The sequence below is a fragment of the Canis aureus genome, chromosome 9, assembly GCF_053574225.1.
Source record: "Canis aureus isolate CA01 chromosome 9, VMU_Caureus_v.1.0, whole genome shotgun sequence".
NCBI classification, from domain to species: domain Eukaryota; kingdom Metazoa; phylum Chordata; class Mammalia; order Carnivora; family Canidae; genus Canis; species Canis aureus.
Genome location: NC_135619.1, coordinates 7,200,340 through 7,226,350, shown reverse-complemented (window position 1 = coordinate 7,226,350; position 26,011 = coordinate 7,200,340). Strand labels below are relative to the sequence as shown.

The window sequence follows — 26,011 nt, the reverse complement described above, 5'->3', positions numbered from 1 at the left end:
GTTAGTTAGCATATAATGTAGTATTGGTTTCAGGAGTAGGATTCGTAGGATTCAGTGGTTCATACATATAACACCTAGTGCTCATCCCAACAATTGCCCTCCTTAATGCCCATCACCCATTAGCCCATCCCTGACCTATCTCCCCCAGAGCCCCCCTCAGTTTTTTCTCTTAACTAGAGTCTCTTATGGTTTGCCACCCTGTTTTTTTTTTAATTTTTAATTTTATTTATTTATTTATTTATGATAGTCACACACACAGAGAGAGAGAGGCAGAGACACAGGCAGAGGGAGAAGCAGGCTCTATGCACCGGGAGCCCGACGTGGGATTCGATCCCGGGTCTCCAGGATCACGTCCCGGGCCAAAGGCAGGCGCCAAACCGCCGCGCCACCCAGGGATCCCCCACCCTGTTTTTATATGATTTTATTTTTCCTTCCTTTCCCTTATAAGAAAGACAAATATCATATGATTTAACTCATATGTGGAATTTAAGAAACAAAACAGATGAACACAGGGGAAAGGAATTCTGTTTAGCATCTTAAAAATGTTTATCATTCTTAATTTTATAGCTGCTGAATGAGTTGCAATTTGAGGCACTTCTTTTTAGGAAGGCAAGTAACATTGCCTATTTGGTCAACACTGTCATTTCCTTTCACTTTTCTTCTTTTTAATTTAAGAACCCAAGTATCTCTTCATCTCCTCCCCTCTTTTTTTCTCCTTTATGTTGCTTTTTTCAAAAAGTTTTATTTATTTAAGTAATATCTATACCCCAAATGAGGACTCGAACTCATGACCCCGAAATCAAAAGTTGCATGGTCTTCCTGCTAAGCCAGCCAGGCACCCCTCTTTCAGGTTGCTTTATTTGCTTTTCAACTGTACTGACTTCAACATTCAAAGCAAAATCAGTTACTTTTCTGATGGTATTTGGAAGTTAGCACACATTCTTCCATTAAAATAACTATGCCAGGCCCGATCTCTGACTAATCACAACTGAAAGATTTTATAGTGCTTCTTGAGCAGCCTCGGCATAAGGCTGTTAGCTGACCAAGGTTGTGTTTAGACAGTATGAAACCCTTTCTGTTGTCTTCCCACAAAAACTAGGTATGATGGGTCACACCTCTGTACTCCGTCTTCGGTGGAAGATATACTCCACCATCTTCTAGTATTGCTTGGGAGAGGCAGGAAATTCAGAGCTAAGTGTGAGGGCTTGCTGCTTTGAACATGACCCATATTTTCCTGCTTGGAAATGTGTCAGTTTATTTTTCTCTGTTTATGTCTTTCCTTTCTTTAGCCCAGTTTTGCATGGCCATGAGTTCTTTCACCATCAAGGGTATTCAGCTTGTAGGTATGCTCAGGTGCCCCATGAGCAACTCTGGCATCATCCTCCTGTGAGGGAAGAAAGGGATGAAAGTGGGGGAGACAGCATCTTTGTTTGTCCTCTGACTCATAAAGCATCCCCACTCCGCCCCCCCCCTCCCCCCGCCTGCCTGCTATGACCAGGGAAAGACTGCTTCTGGGTGGACAGTGAGGCAGTATCAGATGGTGAGACTGTTTTATTTGTTCTCTTCCTTCAGGGAACATCCCTTTAGGTTTTCTCTCCACATCCTGTTTGCTGATGCATTAGAGCATCAAAATTGATCTGAATTTTCCACAGAAACCTTATGGTGTTTTTCCCTCTCAGGATCAGGGATCAGGAGCCAGGACTCTGCATCGGGTGGATATATCCTCTTGCCCAGGAAAAGACATGGGGTTATGTGACCAGAGAGGTTTGTGTTATAGGCTGAATGCTCCTGTCCCTCCCAAAGTCCTATATTGAAACCCTACCCCCATGTGATGGTATTAGGAGGTGGGGCCTTTGGAGGGTGATTAAAATTGAATGAGGTCATGAGGGTGGGGCCCTCATGGATGAATCCATACTCTTTATAAAGGTCATGAGGGAGCATTCTTCCTCTCTGCCCTTCTGCCATGTGAGCACAGCAGGAAGACAGCTATCTATGAACCAGGAAACAGGTGCTCACTAGATACTGAGTGCTCTGGAGACTTGATCTTGGACTTCCCCCCCTCCAGAACTATTAGAAGTGATTTTCTGTTGTTTATAAGCCACTCATTTTGTGGTATTCCATTACAGTAGCCCAAAGAGACTAAAACAGCTTATAGGTTCCATTAGGGTAGAGGCTGGGACTCCTGCTCACCACTTATACCAGTGCTTAGCACTGGCGCATAACAAGCCTCAACTAATTACTGATAAAGGACAAAGTCTAAGACCCATGAGAAGAAGAAAGAGCATAGGAGGGTGGTATCTAGTGCTGCATTTAAGGGCAGAAGGGCAGAAGAGAATTTTCTTGAAGATATATTAGAACGAGCTACCTATTCTATGTGCTGGGATATCTGGCATATAAAAATTTAGGGGAGTGTCTGTATTAGGGGTCTCCGGATGTCTATAATGCTATCAATTAAAGTTATTTTGAACATTTACAAAATTTTACATTTTATGTTTATAGTACTGTACTGATAAATTTTGTGTATAATGAAAAATAAACAAAAACATAAATTTTAAGAAATGGAACAAGAATAAATGTAAAAAAAGAGTTATAGTTTTCTCTGCATTCTAATGGATGATTTTAAATCTCCCCTGAGTTTAGTTAGCTCTTCCTATTCTAAAAGAAAGTTTGTAGGGCTTCAAGTGAGGTTGGGGAAAGCCCAGCATCAAATACGTTAGAGGCCTATGGGTAGTTCTGTGAAGTCTAACCCACACTCCAAGAATCAAGAGGATCTCTGGTTCACTTCTCTCTCTAGAATGCACTTTTGTAATGACTGTACTTACATATTTTAGTAACTATGTGTTTATTCTTATTTCTGCTAGACTATTAGAAGGGTCTTTAAGGAAGGGACGTGCTCATTTTCTCTCATCATCCTATTCATCATATAACTTGTGGATAGTCAGAAAGATCTTTCTGACAGGGTAGAAACTTTTATTGCATAAAAGTTATAGTTAACTTTTATTGCATAACGAACCATCTCAAAACTAAGTGGTTTTAACCAGTAAACATTTATTATTTATCTCAAAATTCTGCCTATTGACTGGATCAGCCCTTCCAATCTGGGCCAATTTGGCTGGGGCTGGATAATCTAGAATGATCACAACTGACTGTCAAATGACTACAGATGCATGAATGAGCCTCTCTCAGAGTAGTCAGCCAGCTCAGACTTGCAGAATCACCCATCCATGCTGTATATTCCTGAAATATGACACATGATTGTTGTTTTAAGTGACTAAGTTTTGGGGTGGTCTGTTACATGGCAATAGCTAATCAATACAATTTTTGTGATGATTCTTAGGTAGTCAAGTGAGTACTATCACCACTAAGGAAGTAATGGCATTGCTTGTCTAGTATGGAATCGAGTGCAGACCTTCACTTGGAAATTATTCTTCCTAAAATGATGAAAAGTCCCCATTTGGTGATATCCCTGGATTTTGCTCATAGATATTTTGCTGTTTACAGATATTATAGTCTTTCCCCCCTAATTTGTAATTTTTCTTTTGTTGTTGTTTATGGTTATTTTTTACTATCAGGGTTTTAAATATTTGAAGTTAGATGCTTCCTTTATAGAGTGAGTCTGTCTGCTTGTTTGTTTAAAAGGCTTTACCAGGATGCTTGGGTGGCTCAGTGGTTGAGCATCTGCCTTTGGCTTGGGGCGTGATCCTGGAGTCCCGGGATCGAGTCCCACATTGGGCTCCCTGCATGGAGCCTGCTTCTCCCTCTGCTTGTGTCTCTGCCTCTCTCTGTGTGTGCCTCTCATGAATAAATAAATTAAAAATCTTAAAAAAAAAAAAAAAAAGGTTTTACCATCCTGAGATTCCTGAGATTAAAGGTAAACATTTACTTACCTTTTAGTTTTTAATTCAAGTAGCTTTATGGCTTTTATTTCCATGGATTTTGAAGTTGTTTTTAGGCTCATATAATTTAGGGTTTGTTATATTTACTGAATAAATGGATCCTTTTATCATTGTGAAATGATCCTTTTATCTTTTATAATACTCTTTATTTTGAAGTCTACTTTGTGTGATATTAACATTGCCACACCAACTTTCTTGTGTTTAGCATTTTAAAGATATATCTTTTGCTATCTCTTTGCTTTCAATGTATCTTTGCCTTTGCATTCATGTCTTTTATAAACAAAATATAATTGAGTCTTGCTTTTTTTAACCTATCTGATCATTTCTGCTTTTCAAATGGTGTGACTAAATCATGTACATTGAACATAATTATAGAAATGACTGAATTTAAGTCTACCATCTTACAGTTTGATATCTCTTATTTTTCTCTGTTTCTGCCTACTTTCCTCCTTCTCCCATATCTTGGATTAGTCAGGTATTTTTTTTTTAACTGTTCAATTCTATTTCTTCTATTAACCTTTAAGCAAAGAATTTTTAGGAGGGGAGGGCACCTGGCTGGCTCAGTCAGCATGCAAGTCTTAATCTAGGGGTTGTGAGTTCAAGTCTCATATTGGATGTAGAGCCTACCAGAAAAAAAAATTTTTGTATTATATTTTTGTGATTGCTATAGTGATTACACTCTGCATTAACTTATTAAGTCCAACTTGACTTAACAGTATTCCACTTTACTGTATAATTTTATTTATAACTTATTTAACTCATCCTCCCATCCTTTGTGCAGTTGTCATCATGTATTTTACTTCTACATAAATCATAAACCCCACATTACATTTTTTTTCTTTGAGGGATCAACTACTTTTAAAGAATTGAAGAAAAGTAAGGAAAAATAGTCTTTATATTTACCTATATATCTGCAATTTCCAGTGATCTTCTTTTCTTATTATAGTGCTGAGTTTCCATCTGGTACCATTCACCTTCAGTCAGAGTTTTCTTTTTCTTTTTTCTTTTTTAAGATTTTATTTATTCATTCATGAGAGACACACACACACACACACAGAGAGAGAGAGAGAGAGAGAGAGGCAGAGACACTGGCAGAGGGAGAAGCAGGCTCCATGCAAGGAGCCTGATGTGAGACTCAATCCCCGGTCTCCAGGATCATACCCTGGGCGGCAGGCAGCGCTAAACTGCTGTGCCACCAGGGCTGCCCCGCAGTTTTCCTTAGTATTTCTTGTAGTACAAGTTTTCTAGTGATGAATTTTCTCAGCTTTTGACTGGAGGTCTTCATTTTCCCCTCCATTTTGTTTGTTTGTTTCTTTCTTTTTTAAATGTAATTGAAGATATTTTGAAGAAGAGCACTGTGTTTTTGTGTGTGTGTGTGTGTTTTTACTTTTATTTATTTACTGTGGGGGCAGAGAGAGAGAGAGCCAAGCATGAGCAGGAGGGAGGGCAGAGGGAGAGGGAGAAGCAGACTCCCCACTGAGTAGGAAGCCTGATGCGGGCTCCACCCCAGGACCCTGGGATCATGACCTCAGCCAAAAGTAGATGCTTAACTGAGACACCCAGGTGCCCCTTTCCTTTCATTCTGAAAGATGTTTTTACCCAATAGAATTTTAGGTTGATAGTTTTGATATTGTTTTTCCTTCCCTGTGGGGGAGAGGGAGAAGGAAAGAATCCTGAAGTGGACTCCATACTGAGCCTGATGTGGAACTTGATCCCACAACCCCGGGATCATGCCCTGAGCCAAAGGCAGAGATGCTCAACCACTGAGCCACCTAGATGTTCCAAGTCATTAGTCTTTGAGCATGTTCTTAAGACATGGCTCTTCTGGAGGTCAGTGGAAAATCCTCTCCTGAGCACCTGACAGCTATTGAAATCTGTGCCACCAACCCCAGCTGTTGATTTCCTTTGAATTTTAGATTTTTGCCGTTCATGCACATTTCTAGAGATAGCCAAGGATTTAGGGAAGGGTTTGCTTTTGTTTTTGTTTTCAATGACAGAGTCACCTTCACTGAGAACCATAGTTTTAGGAATGAGGCAAGTTTTTATGCTGTGACCCTCAATATAATTTTATTTTCCTCTGAAATGGCAGTTGCTTCAGCTTACATCTGGATTTTACAAAGATCACAAATTATTTTTATAACCCTTTGATTACCATAGGGAATTTAAGACAGCTACAGAACAATTGCAAACAATTACACTTGTCCTGGTATAATTGTCCAGGGCCTTCCAGACTCATAGTCCAGTCCCTCTTCCCTCCAGAACCCAGGATCTTGCAGCATGATGTTCTCAAGCCTTAGAGTTTTGAAAAACAAAACAAAACAAAACAAAACAAAACAAAAAAACCCATGTAGCCACAATGATGCTTTCGAAGCAGCTGAAAGACATGCTATGGTCAGTCTATCCTTGCCTGAACCTAGATGATCAGTGAACAAACTGATAACTGCTGAGATCTGGCCTCTGGCTCTGAGGCTCTGGGTGAAGAGTCTAGTACCCATTCCACCTGTAGGGTCCTACAACTCCAGATAGCTCATGGCACTGGCTGGGGTCCATGTAGAAACACTTTTGTCCTCTGTTTTCCAGCCTCAGATAATGCTGTCCTGAACTTCAGCAAAAGGAATGGCCAATAAGCTGAAAAGTCTCTTCTGGTCTTCCTATTTGAGGTTGTGCCTTATTCCAATTCCACAGAGACAACTAAAGCTACAAACCCTACTTACTGCTAAACCTTTAGTCACCAAAGGACAAGACTCTAGGAATGGGGCTGCATCTAGACCTGTGGTGAGGTCGGCACTCGTGGTTACTAATGCTGCTCAGGTCAAAACAAAGAAGGCCTGTAAAGCCTTGTGGATCAGGTAGGGTGGATCTGATGGCATCTGGGAATTTCCAGATGTGTCTGAAGAGAACTGGGGAGCCAAGGAGTTCAGTCTTGGAGCTGGGAGATTTCCCTTTGGTATATGGATTGGAGGAAGAGCATCTGAATACAGTTTACCCACATTTTTTCTCAGGGCTCTATAATGTAAATCATCAGAGTCGGAGGGAGAGGATGAAAAATGGAGCTCCAAATTTTCCTCTTCTCCCCATTTTTCTGCCTCCAGATCTGAACACTGTCCTTCCATGTTCTCTGGTCTGAGAGGTTGTTTCTAGTGCTTCCATATCCTAATGTGGTTGAGATAGTGCCTGAGATTCAGTGTGGAAGAACAATATAAGATCCTATTTAACAGAACAAAACCAACCAACAAAAACACATAAAATCAGAAACATGAATTTTTCCTTTAAAAAGCCAGTTTTTCTCAAGGAAATGCTAACTGGCCAGATTTGTTAGTCTAGAAACAACTCTCAACATTTACACATTTTTCTTGCACTCTATTTTGTCTAAGCTCCTATATTCACAGAAAAAATATAAACTCTGAGTACAACACTGGCTACATTTTTTTTTTTTTTTTACTGCTGACATTTACAACAAAGATACTTCTATTTGAATTAGTTTTAAGGTTTGTGAAGAATGTTTATATAATAGCACACGTTCTAAGACAATGGCTATTGTGAAAAATAATGAATATTCAAAATCCTATGAGTTGATATAAATGATTCAGCAGTAAAGCTTACCCTGCTTCTTTCTATAGATGCATTATCTAAAAAGCTATAAAAAGCTCAGTGCAAAATTTTGCTGTTTCAGATGAATGATGTTCTCCTTACTGTAGCAGGGCTATGTTGTTCTTTTCATTTTCAAATAAAGTAATATCTGACAGTTTTTCCTTCTGAAATCTAGATGTAAGTAAGGCAAGGTTGGTTCTTATTTTAAATTAATTAATTTATTTATTCATGAGAGACACAGAGAGAGAGGCAGAAACACAGGAAGAGGGAGGAGAAGCAGGCTCCATGCAGAGAGCCAGATGCAGTACTGGATCCCCGGACTGTGGGATCACACTCAAAGCCAGACAGACGCTCAACTGCTGAGCCACCCAGGCGTCCCAGGCAAGGTTGTTTGTGAATTACACTTTCACAATGGAAAATGAAGCAGCCTGGTTAGTGTTACCAATTCCATCATTACCATACTTTTGTTGAGTTCTTTGCAGCCAGCCGACCCAACAGCCATCACTCCTGGGGAAAAGAAGCTTATTCCCAAAAAGAGAAGCGTAATAGGTTTAATTTAAATCATGGTAATTCCATTAACTAGTGATTTGCTTAGAGGTGACCTCATGATCTGGTTCTGGCTGATGAGACGTCCGGGAGTTATACTGGGAGGCTTTCAGCAAAGATTTTCTCCCTGTTTAAGCTTGAAGTAGGACACATCATTTAAGTAGTATTATTGGACTTTGGAACTTTAAAATAATTAACACATGATCTTTATTCCACATGTGCTCAATGGAGGAGAGAAATATAGATACTTGCAATATAATTTGATGACTATTATATATAAAGTGCTAAGGAAGAACAGAACAAAACAACAACAAAAAGGTGTCCAGGGATAAGAGTCAGGGTTTCCCAGAAGAGATGATTATTGCAGGCACTTGGGGCATGTGTCTAAGAAATCTTTGCTGAACTCAAGGTCCCAGAGATTTTTCTCTTACATTTTCTTTTATTTACTTATTTTATTAAAGATTTTATTTATTTATGGGAGACAGAGAGAGAGAGAGAGAGAGACACAGGCAGAGGGAGAAGTAGGCTCCCCATAAAGAGCCTGATGTGGGACTCGATCCCAGGACCCTGGGGTCACGACCTGAGCCAAAGGCAAAGTCTCAACCATTGAGCCACCCAGACGTCCCTACAATGTTTTTTTAGAATGATATAGTTAAGCCTTACAGTTAGGTTTATGATCCATTTTGAGTTAATGTTTGCATATGTTGTGAAGTATGGCCCAGAGGTCTTTTTTATTTTTTTTTTCATACAAGTTTCCACCTGTTCCAACACCATTTGTCAGGAGGCTATCCTTTTTCCTCTGTATTGCCTTTATATCTTTCTCAAATATCAGTTGTATTCATATAAGGGGTCTATTTCTGGACTCTCTTTTCTGTTCCACTGATCTATTTGTTTATCTTTACACCATCTCCACTGTGTATTAATTACTGTGGCTTTATATAAGTCTTGAAATCTGATACTGTTAGTCCTCCAACTTTGTTCTTTTATGAAATTGTTTGGCTTTCCATTGCATTTCCATATGGACTTTAGAATCAGCTTGTCAATTTCTACCAAAAAGCTGTTGGGATTTTTATTGGATTGTAATTGAATCTATAGCTCAATTTGGGAAGAAAATGACATTCTGAGTCTTCCAACACACAAACATGTGCAACTTAAGTAGCAGTGATAGTATCCTTCTTTGTGTCCTTCCTGACTTTAATGGAATGGCTGCTAGTGTTTCACTGTTAATCCAATGTTGCTTTTGGTGTCTCTTATATTCTTTTTAATATAATACAGTATTAGCTTTCATTTAGCTAGAAAGTCTTGTTAAATTATATTAAGTCCCTTTTTGGCATCTTTGAAAATGATTTTTTTTCTTTTGTAATTTATGAATATAGTAAATTCCATTATCATAACTATATTTTCATTTCAGAAATAAAATTCTCTGGTCCATGTTTTTAAATTTTATTTTCATATTAAAGTATAATTGACATACAATGTTACCTTAGTTCCAGGTGTACATAGTGATTTGATGGTCTATATGTTGTGCTGTGCTCACCACAAATGAGTCTACCATCTGTCACCATATAATGCTATTAAAATTTAATCATTATTCTTTTAACATATTTTTGAATCTACTCTTACTACCATTGTATTTTTTCCATCTGTATTCATAAGTAAAGTTGGTCAATGATATTTGTTTCATTGGCTTTGTTAGACTTTGGTATCAAAATCTTAATAAAACCATGACATTCCCCACTGTGTGTTGCTCAGTCTAGTTGGTGAGTTGAGTTGAATCTGGCTTGCTGGGGTGTTTCCTGTTTATCCCTCATATACAGAACCCCAAGAACACATATAATTTATATTCTTTTGCTCCAGGGAAGACAACCCAGGGAAAATACCATCAGATAGATAGACCATAGGCTGTGAAATACTCCTGATAGAAATACTTGCAAGACAGAAAATATCCAAGGGATTTTTGAAAATCAACTAAGTAATATTCCATTGCTAAAAAAGAAAGACAGGGGCACGTGGGTGGCTCAGTGGTCGAGCATCTGCCTTTGGCTCAGATCGTGGTCCTGGGATGGAGTCTGGCATGAGCTCCCTGCAGGGAGCCTGTTCTCCCTCTGCCTATGTGTCTGCCTCTCTCTCTCTCTCTGTGTCTCTCATGAATAATAATAATAAAAAAGACAAACAGAATAGACCCTGCCAGTAAAATGGATAAAAGACTGTTACACAAGCAAACTTTTAAAGAAGGTAGAAAAATTTAATACATGGGTAGGAAAGACAGTGACTATTCAGGTAGCTCTCAGAAGGCACCTGGGTGGCTCAGTTAGTTAAGCCACTGAATCTTGATTTCTGCTCTGGTCATGATCTCAGGGTCATGAGATTGAGCCCGGCATTGGGTGCCACACTCAGCAGGGGATCTATTCAAGATTGTCTCCCTCTCCCCCTCCCCTGTTCACATTCTCTCTCAAATAAATAAATCTTAAAAAACAAACAAACAAAAAAACAAAAAAGTATCTCTCAGAATACTAAAAACACATCACAAAGTACAAGCAGTATTTTGACAGTCTTGTTCTTTTTTTTTTTTATTTTAATTATTTGTTTGATAGAGAATGAGAGCTCAAGTAGGGAAGGGGCAGAGGAAGAGGGAGCTCCCCACTGAGCAGGGTGCCCTATGTGGGGCTCTATCCCAGGAGCCCGAGATCATGACCTGAACTGAAGGCAGACGCTTAACAGACTCAGCCATCCTGGGGCCCCTTGTTCATTTTTTATCCCAAGATTGATCCAGTGTCTCCCACCAGAGAAGTGCTCAATATGCACTTTTTGAATGAACAAAGGAGGGATGACTTTTCCGTTGGCCTGTCAGCAATCACAAGGGTGTCCCAAGTGCCCACGAGCCACACCACAGTGTACTGGTGAACCCACAGTCCCACCTTAATGGGCTGAGTTTAGATGATGATGCCATATCAACCTCTTTTCAATCACTGTGCAAATGTTTGTGCCTTGGGGGGTGGCAGTACTGGTGAGGATGGGAACCTGGGCTCTGCCTCTTCTGACAAGGGCTGGCTATCCCCACTGTCATGCCTTGTCCTGGGGTTGGCAGCCGATTCAGGTGTACCAAGAAGGCTGGCCAACTCAGGCTCAGGAAGCAGGGCCAGGTGATAACTGTGGGGGCACATGGCTCGGGGGGGGGGGTGGAGAATTGTAGTATGTGCCAGAATGAATGAGTGAAGCCTATAACTTAATGACTTCAGTATTGTGAGTATAAACCATGGTGTTTGGTAGGCATGGACATGCAGGTGGAGTTCTAGAGGTATTTTGAAGTCAGTTCAGCCTTTGAGGTGCTGCAGGAGTCCTTTCTCTGTTTCATGCTCCTTCCACAACTGTTTGTCAGTTGCTATTGGGAAATCTGGAGCAGGGACAGAATTCAAAGGTCTTTGGGATGACTTTGGAAAAGTCAGCCACACCTGAGGGAATTGTATCAAAATTTCAAAGCCTCCAAGGTAGCTTCTGTGAAGCATTTGTGACACAGCGGCTCCTAGCTCTTGGAATCACATTTTGTAAAAAGCCAAATGACATGGAACAGGTGTATCTCCCATCCTCTTGATACAGTGAGACATCCAGTCGATTCTCGATTCCCCTCTTCTACCTCCTAAGTATAACTGGAATATGTCTCTTTTTCTCTGAGGCATATCCTAACTCAAGTCATTATTATCTATAGACTGGACCTCTGTAGTGGCGTCCCCACCAGTGACAGAGCCACTGAATTGCAGAGCTCCGGGGAGCAGCATCGCCATCGTAGCCTATGTCAGTATGCCCGGTGCACACCTCCATCTGTGCAATAGGGTACAACAAGAAGATGCCCTTGGAGGTAAGCAACCCTGCTCTCCCTCCTTGGATCTATTTTCCCCTCTGTGATTCACTATAATTTTTTGAGTATTTCAGGCACCCAGAAAACTATACAGAGTAATGTCACATATACTTATGCATCCATCACCAAACCTTTTCATGTTTTAACGTTTTACAGAAATTTTTAGAGTTAGGTAGACTCAATGTTTATTATGGAATATATCACACGTAGAGAAGAGTATATGTAGTATAAATGAACACTTTAAAGAACAAATATTCGGGAACCCTGGGTGGCGCAACGGTTTAGCGCCTGCCTTTGGCCGGGGGCGCGATCCTGGAGACCTGGGATCGAATCCCACGTCGGGCTCCCAGTGCATGGAGCCTGCTTCTCCCTCTGCCTGTGTCTCTGCCTCTCTCTCTCTCTCTCTCTGTGTGACTATCATAAATAAATAAAAATTAAAATAAAAAAATAAAGAACAAATATTCACGTGCTCACTACTCAGCTGAAGAAACAGAATATTTCCAAATGCTGTTAAAGTCTCCTCTATATCCCTTCCAAACCAGAAACTCTGCTGTGTCCCCTCAGAAGTAACAACTTTCCTGATTTTTGTGATAACTTTTCTTTACATTTATTTATATTTGTAGCATATTTATATATATATATATTATATATAAATATATAAAATAATGGTTCTTTGCCTTTTTTTTGGTACTTTATATAAATGGGGTCAGTCTGAATGCATTCTCTTGTGATTTGCTTTTTTTTTTTTTTTTTTTTTTTGCTTAGCAATATGCTTTGGAAGCCAAATTCATTGTTTCAGGTAGCTGTAATTCATGTTTCCACTGCTTTCCAATCCATGTTTCATACCACAGCCAGAGCAATCTTTTAAAGATATAAACCCATTATTTGTTACTCCACTGCATAAAACCCTTCAGGCATTCCCAAACTCTTGGAACAGAACCACAAATCCTTGGCATGGCCCATGAGGCCCCATGTCACCCTACCCTACTTCCCTCTAGCATCTCACCTTGATCCCTGAGCTGAGGTCCATTTCCTTTATCTCAACAAGCTCTCCCCTTCCTTCTGGCCATCACACACCTGGATGCCCTCTTTCATTCCTCACCTGGCTATTCCTGCTCAAGCCTCAGGTTTCTTACTAAACATCACTTCTTTAAGTGGATCCCTGCTGGGGAGCCTAGGTGGCTCAGTTGGTTAGACATCTGACTTGACTTCAGCTCAGGTCATGATCTCAAGGTTGTAGGATCAAGCCCTGTGTTAGGCTCTGTGCTCAGTGGGGAGTCTGCTTCAGATTCTCTCTTTCCCTCTGCCCCTCCCCTCTCTTTCTCTTTAAAATAAATAAATAAGTCTTAAAAAAATGAATCTTTACTAATTTCCCAATGTAAATTAGATGCTCCTTGTTTTGCCTCCTTCTTATTCTGTTCAAGTACTTACCATCATTTTGTTATTATATATTTATTTTGGCAATTATTTTTATATTTATTTGATGGTTGTCTCCCTTAAGTGTTACTGAAGACAATATTACATATGTTTTGCAATTATGGAATATCTAGTCCTAGCATGTAGCAAGTTTCAAATAATTGTCATTCAATGAGAAGTGAAGCCAGAAAAAGTTGATGTAGTTCAGGACAAAAAAAAAAAAAAAAAATGTGTTCAGCTCATTCTGGGACAATTCTCTGTGGGATAAAAATTGTTAAAAATGAAGGTGTCAAAAGATTCTCCAAGAAAGCATGTCAGGTTCAGTACAATCAGAGGCAGATATTAAGCTTTTGTATTTGTCCTATATGCTGACCCAGAGAAAGTGACAGAGAGGCAATATAGTGTAGAAGGTGCTATGCTGTATTTTAAACATAGAATATATAACAATAACTAAAACTAACTTAGTACTTGTTTGTGTGGGTACCACTCTTAAGTGCTTTGCATGAATGAATTGATTTAATTATCATTATAACCTCTGAAGAGAAGTGTTTCATTATCCCCATTTTTATAATCCCCATATTTTACCAGGACACTGAGGCATAGAGAGATGAAGAATTTGCCAGAACTTATACAACTAACAAATGACAAATTCAGATTGGATCCAGGCAATCTTACTGCAGTGTTCTTGGCCACTATGCTAATTGCCCTTAATAATTGTGTACAATGAATATTTTCATCATGAATAAATGATAAGGGTGATGCTAAAGTTCAAGCTAAGTGCTGTAGGCCTATGAAATGAGAGTGTTTGACTCTATATATGACATGGGAGGATGACATTGCTTTCAATGACTGCAGACCCAGCAAGAGTCTGAGACACATTAGTGAAGGGGATGTGATATGGGGTTGATAAATAGCAGGTGTGTGAAATGGATGGACAGTTGTAAACATAGTCCCCTGCCAGAATGTGGAAGGTCTTTAATGAGACTTTTGGAGGCTCCTAATGTTTTTAACAGGACTCCAACTTAGGCAAAGGCATTATCACACTAAATACAAAGCACAATCCTGTCCTGGCAACAACCAGGGCTCAGATGTTGCAGGTAAAGGAGATTGAATGACACTTCTTCCCCTATCTACTTGTAGCCATTTATTTCCATAAGGGCTCCATGATTCAGATATATAGAAAAATGTCTGATGGCTGGAGGAGCTTTGAAGGAGGCAGGTTGCAGGGACAGACACCAAGGAGGCCAGAAGAGAATTCACTATACAGATTGGAGTTAGGCAAAGAGGAACGGGATCAGTACTGGTGCCTCAGATCAGAGGGGAGGGCTGGGTCTAGGAGGAGATTAGTAGGTGACACTGGAATTCCTTTTTATCTGATCACCTTTCCAGAGTATATGTGCTGCAGGAGAGAGAGGCAGGGGACTCTGAAATGGACAAGCTCAAAACCTCGTTGTAACCCGAGCATGGATGGTGTTGCAGTGTGGCCCTTGGTGTTTCCGTGTTCTCAGCATTGTGTGTTGTGAATTTCCCATTCAGCCAGACATACATGTGGTAGAGATGGGTAAGGAGAACAGTTCTAACCCTGAAAACTGAGGATAGGTTCAATTCTTGGACACTTATAAGTGTCCCATGAGAATTCCTAGAAATTTTTGAAGACAGTTAGTACAGGAGACTAGAATTCCTATCATATAGATGGTAGATCTGACCACATGAAACTTGGGGAATAATGATAATGGGCCTAAATCTATTCCCAGATACTGAAACACAAGACACTTGGGATATATCACTCTCTAGCCCAGATTTCTCTACTAAGCGGTACTCTGGACCTGTCCACTTAGATGTTCCACATGACTGAAGATTCAACAGGTCAGCAATTGAACTCATTATCTTCCCTCTACCCTCTTCTCCTCCACCTGGCTTCCTCATCTTAGTAAAGTGGCACCACTTTCTCCCAGTTGCTCAAGCCAGAAATTTGGGAGGCATATTTTCTTCCTGTGTCTGTCAATCCCCATATGCAATCCACAAGGTCTTATCTAGTTTACCATCTAACCAGTGCACAGCTTTCTTCTCTCACTACCCCCACATCCCATGATTAGCCCCATAAACTGCCATCATCACCACCAGGACTATTGTCACAACCTTTCAATTGGTTTTCCAATCTTCATATCCACTCACTTAATGACCCTCCAGTTGGTTCTCCACACAACAGCCAGCACTATTGTTCTAAAATTCAATTCCGAGCATGAGCCTCCCTGAACCCTTTAAAATGCTTTAATGGTACCCTACTGAACATAAAGTCCAAAGTCTTAACAAGTTGTGTATCACCAGTGCCTTGGACCATGACTGGCACTTAGCATACACCCAGCAAATACGTGTGCATGGAAACTGGAATGATTTTGCATCTCCTTTTTTTAAAAATTTTTTTTAATTTGAGAGAAAGAAAGTGAGAAAGAGAGAGAGCACATGGTGGGTAAGGGGAGAGGGAGAGAATCTCAAGCAGACTCCTCTTGCAGAGCCCCATACAGGGCTGGATCTCATGACCCCGAGATCACGACGAACTGAAATCAAGAGTCAGACACTTAACTGAGTGAGCCACCCAGGCTCCCCTGTTGTATTTCCTTTTAACTTGCTGTGAGCACTCATGCGAATGACCTTCCTATTTAGTAATGGTAGCTAACACTTATATGTGTCAGTAGTTGGTTATTTGTCTTTTCACTGTACCTATTTTCTAATAAGAACTAGTTTTAAATTTTGTTACAATCAAGTCTATACATCTTTTCTTTTGTGATTTTGGGAGTTTAGTTTATACTCAGAAATTCCTTGCCTGTGTCAAGATTATACAAATATTTTTCTGTTTTGACCTACCATATCTAGGATTTTTTCACATTTAAATATTTAATCCATTTGGACTTATTTGTACATATGATATGAGGTAAGGATCTAACTCTACTGATTTTTCCATTCAGTGGTCAGTTTCCCCAAAGAGCCCATTCCTGCCTTATTGATTTAAAATGCTATCTTAATCATTTATTAGTTTCCCATATACACCTGGGTCTGTTTCCTGACTGTCTATTCCAATGGTTATACTATTCTATTTCTCTACCAATATCAGACTATTTTATTATTTATGAGTTTTTGACATGTAGAAGTTTTGAATATTTTAAAACTTAAACTTTTACTGTGATTTCTTCCATTTAAAAGTTTAGTCCCTCACGGCACTGGGGTGGTTCAGTGGTTGAGCATCTGTCTTTGGCTCAGGTCATGATCCCGGTATTTTGGATCCCAGGATCGAGTCCCACATCGGGCTCCCCATGGGGAGGCTGCTTCTCCCTCTGCCTGTGTCTCTGCCTGTCTCTCTGTGTCTCTTATGAATGAATAAATAAATAAAGTCTTAAAAAAAAAGCTTAGCTCCTCAATCTTCTTTAATGAAATTTATGTATGAAATAACATGATTTCGGTTTTGCATTTGTTGTGCAAGGACAGATTAATTTAAGCGATTGAATATTTTTACACTGTTGCATTCACATACCTGCCCGCCCATTTCTGTGATTTCTTCAGCATCTTCTTTCAAGAGTACTATTAGAAAAGTCATCTTTTTGTAAATGTAATAGAGGAATTTTTTGGATTTACTATAGGATAATATGCTTTAATTACCGAAAGTAATTTTATTATTGTGTTGAGGACCGTTGACTATATTTGTATAGTGTCAGCTTTTATTTAAACACTCAATGCCAGTAATTCTGGATCTGGATCTCTCCTAAATTTATTTACTTAATTTTTTTTATTCACTTAATTTTAAACCACCCTTGTACAGCTTTGGAAAATTGAAGTTAGCAAAAAATGTTTGAGATCCTCAATCGGGAAATATTAGAGTTTATTACAAGTCCTCACTGGAGAATCACTTAATTAATGCATCTATAACTAAAGCTGTTATTTGTCTTTTTACATTGAAAATTACAAGATATAATAGACTAAAAACTTAATACCAAATGACAGATCATATCTCTGTCATTGTTTTAATAGTCTTGTTTTTTAAATACTTCTTAAAGAAAAGTGAAATAAAAATACACATTTTATGTGTTCCTTAGCATACTATTAGAAAGTTTGCATAATTCTTAATTAATCAAAACTAAGGTATTGGGGCGAATGAAATAAAACCACTTATATTTATAGCAGCAAAGTTCTTATATAAAGAAAGAATATTTCAAATGCAAAATCCTTAAAGAATTTAAAGCAAATATATACTCAATTATTTTGTGTCAAAATGTATAGGACTAACATGTGACTCCTAATCTCTGTTCTTAGAATTTATCCTACAGTAACATGGAAAGATATATATATATATATATATATGTATATATACACACACACACACACAAGGTTATTCACTGCAGCATTGTCACAATAGCAGAATATAGAAACAACCTGAATGTATAACAATGGAAAAGGTTTAGTAACCTATAGTATCCATATAACCAGATACTGTGTGAGTAATTGAATTGCAAAACAATATGTTTAGCTTTATCCCTTCCCCTTTTTTTTGTAAAGTGGGACAAACATAGCAAAAACCATTCCTTGTGTATGCGGAATGTAACATGCTGCATGCTGGAGGTCGTCTCAGCCTTATAGAGGGAGAGATCTCTTTTGCAGGAAAATATTGGCCGCTCAAGCTGAGTGTGTCCCTGTGTGGGCTGGCTCTAAGAATACTTGAATTGTTTTGCATGAGACTTTAAGAGAAACTTGTAATTTAAAAGAAATAACAGTTCTTGGAGTGCCATTCCAGCATTTGTCCATGGCACACTATTTGCCATTTCTTCCCAGATATTGTTGCTTATTCTGTTCTGCTGGTGAAATGATCTGCTTCTGAAAATTCTCACAATTGAACAATACCCATTTGTTGTCACATCTTGTTTTCTGCCAAAATCTCATCTGTTGGTGCATCAGTTTCGCCTTCCTTCAAGTTTTGCTACTTTGTCTACTGATACTACATTAATAAAATTAAGGTCATGCATGTTGGCTATTTAAAATTTCCTTAAAATTTCTCCTTGGGGGCACCTGGGTGACTCAGTCAGTTAAGCATCTGCCTTCAGCTCAGGTCATGATTTCAGAGTCCTGGGATTGAGCTCCACGTTGAGCTCCCTATCAGTGGGAAGTCTGCTTCTCCCCCCCCCGCCCCCCCCTCCCCCTGCTTGTGCTTGCTCGCTCTCAAATAAATAAATAAAATCTTTTAAAAAATTTCTCCTTGGGGATCCCTGGGTGGCTCAGTGGTGTAGCGCCTGCCTTTGGCCTAGGGCGTGATCCTGGAGACCGGAGATCAAGTCCCGCGTCAGGCTCCCTGCATGGAGTCTGCTTCTCCCTCCTCCTGTGTCTCTGCCTCTCTCTCTCTCTCTCTCTCTCTCTGTGTCTATCATAAATAAATAAATCTTTTAAAAAATTTTTAAAAAATTAAAAAAATAAAAATTTCTCCTTAATTAGCCTGTCCTTAACTTTTTACAACCAGTTCCAAGAGATGAGTTGATTTTCAGTAGTTCATCCATGATTCATGACAAAGAGAGCCCACGACCTTGTTTCTTTGTGCTTCAAAATTCTGCAGTTTTCAGAGTTTTCTTAGCTAGTCAGGATCCTTCTCCTCTTAACTGATGACTTCCCTTCGTGGAAGATGGAGAAATAAATGAATATTAGAGATGCAAAAAGTTATGTACACTGTTTTCCCACACCTCTTCTACTTCTTTACCTTCAGATTCTAGAAATTCAAGTGTTTTGTCTTGTGCATGAAAAAAAATATGACAAGCATTTTGTTGGTGGTGATGGTCCATTCTGACCAAGGCCAAATACTCTTTGAGCCTTTTTTGTACTAGAACCAAGATAACACTCACTAATGGGAAAAGTCTGTCCCAGCAACTTCCAAATGATGGATCTAATTGTAGACAGATTTACTAAGACCGGAATTTAAGTTATTTGAGTAAATATATATATATATATATATATATATATATATATATATATATATATTTTTTTTATTTGAGTAAATATTAAAGCTCACTGCATCCAGGGTACACAAAGTGTCTGGGACAACCCGCTGACTGCTGTATTGTATTATTGTTGCAAAGTAGCCACACTGTCTACCAGGATTTATTTAAAATATCCTTTCTTTTTCTTCACGTTTATAGACAGAAAAACCTTTTCAGTGTTAATGCTTATTCGGTTTATCAGAATCTGCCTTCCTTCCTTTTGTGAAGGAGATCCTTTGAGTCTCTATTGAGAAGTGCTTTTTCCACTAGAGCTCTGGGTTACTGTCTGGTATCTTCTGTCCAGGGAAGGGAATAGCACCGGGTGCCTGAAGAGCTGTTTCACGTGGGAGGCACCCATTTCTCATAGTTTTAGATGATTTATGCCAGAACCTGGTAGGAATGGCAGACTATCCAATAAAGGAGAAAGGCAACAAAAAACTTTTTCCTAAGGGTCTCTTTTTTTTAAATCAAATATATAATTTCTTCCTTCTTCATAACTTTGCTTTCTTCTGGCTTAAAATTCTTACTGATATGATTATTTGTGAAGATACTGGTGCCTTCCAAATGTATTAACCCAATCCTCTCTCCTGTTTTAAATCCAAATAGCTAATTTTCTACTGAAAAGTTAACTTCAAAATCAACCTAGCTAAAACTGAACTCGATATTTTATTGTCAGTTTACTTATCTCAGTCCATGGCAACCATATCCATCCAATGCCCAAACCAGGGACCACAACATCAATATAGAAATCTCCACCTTCCTTACCCTCAAAATCAAATTAATTCCAGGAATTTCTAGTGTTTCCAATCTCCTGTATCTACTGTTGATCCCTCCTCCTAATTTCACTGACCTAATCAGATCCCAGGTGGGGCCTGCATCATGGCATTTTAGCTGTTCTTGTCTCTCTTTTCCTCTCATTTCACACTCCATGTTGCTGCCAGAATGATCCTTCTAAGACATACATGTTACACAGCTTTTATGATGCACGAAACCCTGCCACAATGATGGAGGGTGTGCTGTGTATGGGAACCTGTGCTCATTTGCCAGTGATAGAATGATAAACACAGCCCTGTCTCTTCCTTCAATTATCTCATAATCTGATGAAGACAAAAACAAACAAGTCAGAATTCACTGTGATGTAAGGAATGATCTCTAGGGTCTTCCTTACAGAATGAGAGGTGCCAAATGTCACAGAGGAAGGAGCACTTCATTCTGCCTGGAGAATCAGAGAAATTCACAGAAAAATTCAGGGGAGGAGGAACTTGAAGCACTTTGCAAGAGATTGCCTCAAATATCTCCACAAAGCTGGGGTGCATGCTTGAGGGTAGAGGCCTCACGGTGGGGCAGGTGGCAGACTTAGGAGGAGGCAGAGATCTGCTGCAGACCTTGTGGGAAAAGAAAGGAAAAGCCATCCAAACACTCTTAAACACGCTAAGATGGCATTGTGAGCTGAGAGTCAGAAGTGTCAGAGGCACGACCGACATCTGGGCTGAGCCGTTAAGCTTTCCCTGGTCCTTCCCAGCTCAAATGATGTCAAGGCTTTAATGTTATGACCCCTAGAGCCTGGGCCTTGTCTCCCTTCTCTGTCACCAAGGGCCTCCCAAATATTAGATCTGGGACTCTCCTGCTTAGCCCAGAAGTCTTGTGTCATATAAATAAGGGATGAGAGTACAAGACAGCTCTGCCACATGACCCTGGGCAAGGTCATCAACTTATCCCTAAAACAGAGTTAATAATGGTGCCTATTTCATGGAGTCAATGTGAAGATCAGATGAGTAACGTATATAAGACACCTGGCATATTGCCTGGCCGGGGTGGGTTTCTGTGACAATGTGCTGTTACCAACAGGCGCTTGTCGCTAACTGAAGACAGAGCCAAGACTAGAAGCAAGGGTTGGCTTCATAGTCTACTCCTCTAGCCTCTAACTTCCTTCCTAGGGAGAGGAAGAAAGGATTATTCCGGCAGTCAGAACCTACAGTAAAGTCACCAATGGACAATGACCCAGGCCTGGAGAGTTAAGAGTTGGACGCCCTTGGAGCGAGTGATTATAAGGACCTCCTCTACTTTCTTTCCTTCTCTTTGCCTTCTGGAGTGACAAATTATGCGGGCGGGGGGTGGGGGAACTTAGGGATACATAGATCTGTAGAATTCTGGAAGGCACCAAGGGAACCCACCAACGGGGTTGGTTATAATTGTCCTAGAACCTGGGCTTTTAGATAGAGGGGAGGAGTGGACTCTGGGACTTCTTTCTACATTACCTGGCTTAGGTTGAGAGGGTAGGAAAATAAACAGGGTTCACAATCAAAAGATTTCTTCTTAAATAGAGTGCAGAATCTTACAAGGGACAGCTTAGCAAAGGACAGAAGGGGAAGCTATAAATTTATATGTTAAAAGGGTAATAGATGTACATGGTAAAAAAAATGAAAACAGAACTATATACAGTGAAAAATAAATTGCCTTTTTACTTAGTCCCTATTTTTCCCTTTCAGTGACAAATTCTGGGATCAAATTCTTATTTATCTTTTCAATGATATTCTGTACTCTTACCAACTTACACGTAGGCTATTTGTTGCACAACTTTTTGCATGTTAATCTTTTTTCCATTTAAAGTTATATCTTGGAGATCAGATATCATCATTCTGTATTGGTAAGTTAAAGCTGCCTTTCTGTTGTTGTTGTTGTTTTCTGTTTTGCTTGTTTGTTTGCACTTGTTAGCATTTAGTGAACATCCCTCCATGTGTCTTCAAGCTACTGGGACACAGTGCCCCCCAATCCCCTTAATCTTCTCAGCTCTTCTACTGAAGAACTTGACCTTCATTATGACAGGCTATTTGGGGAGCTTTCCCTTCTCCAAAACCTTGTCATAGCCTGACTGCACCATGTCAGTGATAGGAGCAGCTCCAGTCTTGTTTTTGGATGTATTTAACCGTGTCTGCTCACTAACTAAAGTCCACAGTGTGTTGGGGTTGACAGATTGGCAGAAGCTCTGGCTCCTCTCTAAGTGGTAATGCCTCATACTAGCTTTTCCGAGGTAACCTGGGTGATATTTGTCAAAGTTGATCAAGTGGTAATGCATGCCACCAGTGTTACCTTGGCCTCCTGGGTGTTTCTGGGGGCTTGCTGACGTGGCTGTGGCTCAGGTGGCCCTGAAGTTTCCAGGCATTCCTCAGTCTAGATGGCATATGGGCAGCCCATATGCCAGTTGCAAGCTACCTCTTTCCTTTTAACACCTACATAATATTCTATTGAATACTATAATATATTCTCTATCAATAGACATTCATATTGTTTTGAAACTCTTGATTTTACAGATAGAGCTATAGTGAATATCTTTTTAAAAATATTTTATTTATTTATTTATGAAAAAGAGAAAGAACACTAGCAGAGGGAGAGGGTGAAGCAGGCTCCCTGCTGAACAGGGAGCCCCACATGAAGCTCAATCCCAGGACCCTGGCATCATGACCTGAGCAAAGGTAAACACTTAACTGACTGAGTCACCCAGGAACCCTGAGAATATTTTTTCTTTTAAAAGTAATTTCTATGTACAACTTGGGACTTGAACTCATGTCCCTGAGATCTAGAGTCAGATGTTTTACCAACTGAGCCAGCCAGGCATCTCTATAATGAATATCTTTGTACATATGTCTTTCTATATGTGTGTATATACCTATAAAATAAATGCAGAGAAGTAGAATTGTTGTGCTCAAGGAAATGCATATTTTAAATTTTCATAGGGTAACAGGATATTAGATGTGGCTTTTCTTCTTGGCTTAGATTATCAGCAAAGGTCCTAAAGACCAAACTAAGTAACAGACCACCTAGTTCTGTCATTTAGTGGAAATGGGTGCTAATAAGGTAGGTCTTTCACAAAAGTGAGGTGCTGTAATGTGAACTTTCAAAAAATGAGGGATACCTGTACCGGTTTTCTCTCTACCGTTAGCCTCGCCTACAGCTTACATAAGACAAGGCTGGGAATTCCTGAAGGGGTGAAGGTTAGAAGGGTTCTTCAGAGAGTGGGGGAATGGAGTTGTCAGCCCTGTCCTCTATCTCCTTTCCAGAGCTTTTTGCCCTCTTAGTTTAAACTAAATGAAGGGATTTAGAAGAGCCACTCAGAGCTTGTTGTATTTCCCATGGAATTTGGAGATGGAGAAACTAGTGCCTGAGTCACTGCTGTTCAAACATCCTAAGGCCACGATCTGTGGCAAAGCTGCCCCTGTAGGTCACATAGGAGCAGCTGTACCTCCTCCAATTGTGGAACAAAGGTCTGTGTTTCCTGTGACCGGATGCAGGCCCTATGAAAGAGCTTGAATTGCCAAAGATCCCACCAAGAACAGACTGGGGGCATTGGCATGGGGAGGGAAGCAGAGTGCCAAGGTCTAAGTGTTAAGAGTCATAAATGGTCAATGGGAGAATGTTGGAGGGGTCAGAAACGTTCAGGTGAATGTTCACCTCCAACAAAACCCAAAATCATCCCATAAAAGGACAGCATTTGGATGCTGGTCACACCCAAAGGGTACCAAAGCAACATTGCCAATTCCCATCACTGAAGACCCTTTCCACCCTTTGCTTGTCCTGCTCCTTCAGCACCAGCCGTCAGGGAGCCAGAGGTTACAGAGTGAGTCAGGAAGAAATAGAGGAAGAGAGCAAGGAACAAATAGTGAAAAGCTGACCAAGACCCCCTTTCTGGGTTTCAGGTTTCTGAACCTGAGTCAGAAGGGAGGCTGGGGTTGGGGAGAAGGTCTAAAGTGGATGAGATTAAAGTTTTGATATGAAACTGGACCAAACCTGTTCATACCCAGAAAAATGAAACTATTCAACTAATGACTGAAAAGGATGGGAGAAGCTATTGCATCCACCCAAGAGTTCATCAGAGTGAGAGAATGGAGACTCCATGTAGCCTGGTGGAAAGTTAATGTGGTCAGGAAATATCATGTGTTTTCGGGGAGGGCGGGGCAAGATGGCGGAGGAGTAGGGTCCCCGAGTCACCCGTCCCCACCAACTTACCTTGATAACTTTCAAATCATCCTGAAGACCTACGAATTTGATCTGAGATTTAAAGAGAGAACAGCTGGAACACTACAGTGAGAAGAGTTCGCGCTTCTATCAAGGTAGGAAGACGGGGAAAAAGAAATAAAGAAACAAAAGGCCTCCAGGGGGAGGGGCCCCGCGAGGAGCCGGGCTGAGGCCGGGGCGAGTGTCCCCAGGACAGGAGAGCCCCGTCCCGGAGACGCAGGAGCTGCACCGACCTTCCCGGGGGAAAGGGGCTCGCGGGGAGGTGGAGCAGGACCCCAGGAGGGCGGGGATGCCCTCAGGCTCCCGGGGGGGCACCAACAGAGGACCTGCGCCCCGGGGAGAGCGCCCACACCCCGCGGCCGAGCTCCCTGAAGGGCTGCAGCACACACGGCTGGACCCGGGAGCAGCTTGGGGGAGCTCGGGCGGCGGCTCCGGGCAGAGGGGGCTGGACGCCCTGGAGCAGCTTGGGAGGCGCTGGCCCCGGGGTCCAGGGCCCTGGGGGACACAGCCCTGGATCCGGCACTCCCCCCTGGACAGGCAGAGGCCAGGAGGACAGGACAGTGAGGACGCTCCTGCTGCCAGGCACCCCCGAGCTGTGCAGATCGGCGCCCCCACCCCCGGAGCATCCAGGCCCCTGCGAATGGGTAGCTGCGGGAGTTACTGCGGGAGCTGACTCCAGGGCTGGGGAGCTGGCCGCCAACACTGCTGTTGTCTCTCCTGGTGTCACCCTGTGCCTGGGAGGGTCTGCGCCACCAGGGAACGGGGGCCTCACGGGGTAAACAGCTCCCACTGAGCCGGTACCCGGCAGGGGTTGGGGCATCTCCCCCAGGTGCACACATCTGAGAATCTGCACAGCAGGTCCCTCCCCCAGAAGACCAGCTGGAAGGACAGGGGAAGAGCAAGTTCTTGACCAAGCAGCGCTGGAAAGCTCCAGGGAAAGTCCAGCGATTTATAGTATATACAACCAGAGGATACCCCTCCTTGTTTTTTTTTTGTTTTTGTTCTTTTTTGTTTTTGTTGTTGTTTTGTTTTTTCTTTTTTTTTTTCTTCCTTTTTCCAGTACAACTCATTTTAGCCACTCTTCACTAAGCAAAATGACTAGAAAAAAGAACTCACCACAAAAGAAAGAATCAGAAACAGTCCTCTCTGCCACAGAGTTACAGAATTTGGATTACAATTCGATGTCAGAAAGCCAATTCAGAAGCACAATTATAAAGCTACTGGTGGCTCTGGAAAAAAGCATAAAGGGCTCAAGAGACTTCATGACTGCAGAATTTAGATCTAATCAGGTCGAAATTGAAAATCAATTAAATGAGATGCAATCCAAACTGGAGGTCCTAATGACGAGGGTTAATGAAGTAGAAGAACAAGTGAATGACATAGAAGACAAATTGATGGCAAGGAAGGAAGCTGAGGAAAAAAGAGAAAAAAGAAGATCATGAGGAAAGGTTAAGGGAAATAAATGACAGCCTCAGAAGGAAAAAAATCTATGTTTAATTGGGGTTCCAGAGGACGCCAAAAGGGACAGAGGACCAGAGAGTGTATTTGAACAAATCATAGCTGAGAACTTCCCTAACTTGGGGAGAGAAATAGGCATTCAAATCCAGGAGACAGAGAGAACCCCCCCTAAAATCAATAAAAACCATTCGACACTCTGACATTTATTAGTGTAACTTGCAAAT

At 40.9% G+C, this 26,011-nt stretch overlaps 1 protein-coding gene and 1 pseudogene across 1 annotated transcript in view; one reads left to right on the top strand and one right to left on the bottom strand.

Moving 5' to 3' along the window:
* Positions 1-1,486: 1,486 nt before the first annotated feature.
* LOC144320325 (uncharacterized) overlaps positions 1,487-26,011 on the top strand; it is a 51,129-nt gene continuing 26,604 nt past the window's right edge. The window contains exons 1-4 of the mRNA XM_077908693.1: positions 1,487-1,540; positions 1,680-1,764; positions 11,740-11,889; positions 15,060-15,171. Of these exons, the coding sequence (XP_077764819.1) occupies positions 1,538-1,540; positions 1,680-1,764; positions 11,740-11,889; positions 15,060-15,160 (339 nt within the window). The 5' untranslated portion in view covers positions 1,487-1,537 and the 3' untranslated portion in view covers positions 15,161-15,171. The remainder of the gene's footprint in view (positions 1,541-1,679; positions 1,765-11,739; positions 11,890-15,059; positions 15,172-26,011) is intronic.
* On the bottom strand, positions 22,060-22,498 carry LOC144320016 (large ribosomal subunit protein uL15 pseudogene; annotated as a pseudogene).